We start from the raw sequence: 4,093 nt of genomic DNA on the forward strand, positions 1-4,093 counted from the left end.
AAAAAAAAAAAAAAAGAATTACAGTCATGTGAACCACATCTGGGGTTAGGCAAGCACTCTACCAGTTAATCTACACCACTAGCCCTGTTTGTTTTTGAGACAAGGTCTCATTCTGCTATAACCTAGGCTAGTCTGGAACTCACTGTGCAGCCCAGCAATCAGAAGGCTAAGGCAGAAGGTCATGCCATCAAGGCCAGCCTGGGCTACACAGCAAGACCCTGTCTCAGAAGTTAAAGGAAAATGAGTAACAGTCTGCTTTTCGGTCCATGTTCGGGAAAGAGATCAACATAGCTTTAATCTACGCCAGAGTGAGGACAGCCAAAGTTAGAAGAGAGCTGTGTACGCCTGGAGGAAGGTGGTTCTGAGCACAAACACAGCTAGTATGACAGGAAACAGAATCCGAAGGCTCCACAACTAAGACATAGTAACGGAAGGCGGTTCTTGTGTGGGCAGGTAGGGACTTACATATGAATCTGCATTAAGCCAGACATGGTGGTCCATGCCTGTCATCACAGCACTTGGGAGGTAGAGCAAGGAAGATCAGGATTTAACTACACAGCAAGTTCAAGGCCAGTCTGAGATACCTGAGACCCTGTCTCAGAAGAAGGGGTGGAGTGGGGGAGGCGGAGAGATGGCTCAGCGGTTAAGAGCACTGGCTGCCCTGGCAGAGGACCCGATACACACGTGACTCACAACCTCCTATAGCCACAGTTCTAGGAGATCCAACAACACTCCCTTCTAGCCTCCAAGGGCTCCTGCACACACACGTACACTCAAAACTCACACAGGTAAACATAAATTTAAAAATTAATTAAAAAGTTAAACATTGCCATCTAACACATACTGTTACCCTAATATTCAAATTAACAACTCTCCCGGATCCCATCTCGATCACACACACACACAGGAGAATGAGTGATTATCCTAGGGTCAAGAAGGAGCTGTGGGTCGGGATGGCTCAGGGCGGAAAACACTCAAGGCAAGAGCCTAGTGACACATCTGTGACACTGAACCCAGAGAAGGTGGGAGGGGAGCTCTGGCTTCACTAAGACGTCCTCTGATCTGTTCACATGCCACGGTGCACACATGTGCACGCACACACACATCTTCAAAATTGAGAACTTATTTGACAGTTTGTTGAAATCAAGCTTCTTAGTGCAAATTTTGCTTTAAGAAGAAAATATACAGGCTTACTCATTGAAAAGATCTGTGTGCAAACACAGAAAACAAAAATCAAAGAGTGTGTGATCTTCCAGGCTTTGGCAGGTCACATGGCATTTTTGTGTGAGTTTGTTCAACGTATACAATTTTTAATAGAATGGCCAATTCTTAAGTGGTTTTGTTTTGTTTTGTTTTGTTTTGTTTTTGGTTTTTCGAGACAAGGTTTCTCTGTGGTTTTGGAGCCTGTCCTGGAACTAGCTCTTGTAGACCAGGCTGGCCTCGAACTCACAGAGATCCGCCTGCCTCTGCCTCCCAAGTGCTGGGATTAAAGGTGTGCGCCACCACCGCCCGGCTTAAGTGTTTTTTAAAAGTGTGTGTGTGCACGCACACACACGTGCACATGTTCTACAGCATGGATGTAAAGATCAGAGGAAACCTGTGTGAGTCAGTCAGCTCTCCCCTTCCACAGGACAGGTTCTGGGGTCAAGCTCTATGCTGAGATTCAGCAGAAAACGCCCTCCCCTGCCACGCTACCTCCCTGACCCTTCACAATGAACTTTATCATGAAGAATTTTTTTCAGAATCTGAATTCAGAACATGAAACATAAAAAAGATCAGGCTAAGGTGACATTCCATCTCTCTGGAGAAGGACCCTGTGACTCTGTACCTGACTCTGTGTCCTCGGCTGCCTGCCCCTTCTGTTCCTCCCTCATCTCGTCTTCTGCATCCAGCAGACCTATCACAAGGTCGCTGACGGTCCTGTAGTTCTCACCGGTGGCCAGGATTTGCCGCTGAACCGTCTGTCTTACCAGGCTCCTACTGAAGCCCATTTCCAGAGCTGCCTTAACCACAGGCGTGTTCATCATGACCGCATCTTCTGAACTTTCGCCAGGTCCAAAATGCACAACTGTAGAAGAGGGAGATTTGGAGACACTGCCAGCGTCTGTATACCTTTTTGTTGAGGCTGTTGTTTTGAGACTCCTTCTAGCCCAGTCAAGCCTCAAGTTTATTATGTAGCCCAGGCTGGTCTCAAAATCATGGCAATTCTCCTGTCTCAGCCTCCCTAGTGCTAGGGTTGCAGGCACAAACCCACATGCCTGGGTTCACAGACTTTTAAAATAGCAAGTTATTGCAATATCAAAGCCATACAGTCTGAAAAATACACAGGCACTACACTGTATGCATGTTGCTAACTTTAAAATGATGTATATTCAACAGTCGAAGTAAGAATATGGAATATTACTGCCTTGGATAGAAGCCTATGACTAGTTCTATTAAAGGACAGGAGAGAGAACTGAATGTCAGGGACCAATTCCTCCAGAATCAAGGGGCTTTGTAGTATGAGCTGCAGGCCTCTTCCCATAGCCCTGCTCCCGGCTGCCTGGCTAGCTTATGCCCCGAATTAACAACACACAAATTGTATTCTTTTAAACACTGCTTGGCCCATTATATCTAGCCTCTTCTCGGCTAACTCTCGCACCTGGACTAGCCCATTTCTAATAATGTGTGTAGCACCGAGGTGCGCTTACCAGGAAGATTCTAGCCTATGTCTATCCTGGGTCGGAGCTTCATCGCATGTGCCCTGGAGAGGAGAGCATGGCTTCTGAGCTCACTTCCTCTTCCTCCCAGCATTCTGTTCTGTTTACTCCGCCCACCTATGTTCTAACCTATCAGGGCCAAGCAGTTTCTTTATTAATTAACCAATGACCTTCCTCCATCAGGGCTTCTTTTCTATATTAGATATACTAGTAAGTGTTCTAAATCAGATATATACTCTACATATTTGCTTCTTTTTATTAGCAACTATTAGCTGTGTACGTTTTTATTGCGATATATACACACATATCATGAATTTTGATATTTCTAGTTCTTTCCATTTCCTGCAAATGACAAGGTGTCACATTTAATTAATGGTTGCGTAACCTTTTCTTCCTTTCTTTCCTTTCCTGATTTCTTCTGTTTGTAGGAGACAGAGTTTCAGCATATAGCCAAGGTTCCTGCCTCAGTCTCCCAAATGCTGAGGTCACAGGTATGCACTACATTATCTTTATCCATCTATCTGCCACTGAGAACTTTGGCTCAGCTATAACTTGACTATCGTGTTTTCCCAATTTTGAAAGAAGCCATTGTTATCACTCAGTGCAATTGCTCCAGTGTCCTGAGTAGGGCCCCTTTCAGCACTACAACGCAGCGACTTGAAGAACGTCAACCCCTCAACCTCCTCAACTCCATTAGGGAAAGAGCTCTGCCTGGGGCTTCTATATTCTGATCCAACCACAGCCTTAGCCCTTGCTATTCAAATGCCAGCTTCCTGTCTGTGCCCTTGCACTCTGCCCCTAGGGCTCACCAACTGCAAGCTCTTAGCTCAGATTCCAGTTGTTAGCACCACACAATCAGCTGCTTGCTGTTGCTCACTTCCTGGCAGACAAAACAGCCTCTGACTCTTCTCTTTGGGATATGCCTTCCCTGTTACTTAGCAGGTTCCTTTTCTCTGGGGCTCTCTGCTGAGACAAGTATTTCCTCCAGAGAGTCTTTTCATTCACTCTTTAGTCTGTTTGCTTTTATGGGTTTTAGACAGCAAGGCGGTATGCCATGTACGTGAGCTGGGGGGAGGGGGGCAAGGTGGTATGCCATGCACGTGAGCTGGGGGGAGGGGGGCAAGGCGGGTATGCCATGCACGTGAGCTGGGGGTGGGGGAGGGGGGCAAGGCGGTATGCCATGCACGTGAGCTGTTGTGGGACTTCTTTCAGGAGTCAGTTCTCTCCTACCTGAGAGTCCAGGGCCGAGAGCCCAGGCTGTGAGCGTGGCAGCCTATAACCACTGGGCATCTGTCAGCCCTGTTTTGCTCTTTTAAGACAAGGTCCCAGGTTACTAGGTTACCAGGCTGGCCTGACACTCCCCCAGGCTGGCCCTGAGCTCCCCCAGGCTGGCC

At 47.2% G+C, this 4,093-nt stretch overlaps 1 protein-coding gene and 1 long non-coding RNA gene across 3 annotated transcripts in view; one reads left to right on the forward strand and one right to left on the reverse strand.

Annotated features, from left to right (window-relative positions):
* LOC113456076 overlaps nt 1–4,093 on the forward strand; it is a 17,565-nt gene that overhangs the window by 12,334 nt on the left and 1,138 nt on the right. The window contains exon 2 of the long non-coding RNA XR_003376943.1: nt 3,128–3,190. This is a non-coding gene — a long non-coding RNA (uncharacterized LOC113456076). The remainder of the gene's footprint in view (nt 1–3,127; nt 3,191–4,093) is intronic.
* Nucleotides 1–4,093, reverse strand: part of LOC101989814 (baculoviral IAP repeat-containing protein 3) — a 17,310-nt gene that overhangs the window by 3,338 nt on the left and 9,879 nt on the right. For both annotated transcript variants that reach the window (XM_026779227.1, XM_005346785.2), the window contains exon 6: nt 1,829–2,068. In XM_026779227.1, coding sequence (XP_026635028.1) covers nt 1,829–2,068 — 240 coding nt within the window. The remainder of the gene's footprint in view (nt 1–1,828; nt 2,069–4,093) is intronic.

Source organism: Microtus ochrogaster, chromosome 5, assembly GCF_000317375.1.
Source record: "Microtus ochrogaster isolate Prairie Vole_2 chromosome 5, MicOch1.0, whole genome shotgun sequence".
In the NCBI taxonomy this organism is placed as follows: Eukaryota; Metazoa; Chordata; class Mammalia; order Rodentia; family Cricetidae; genus Microtus; species Microtus ochrogaster.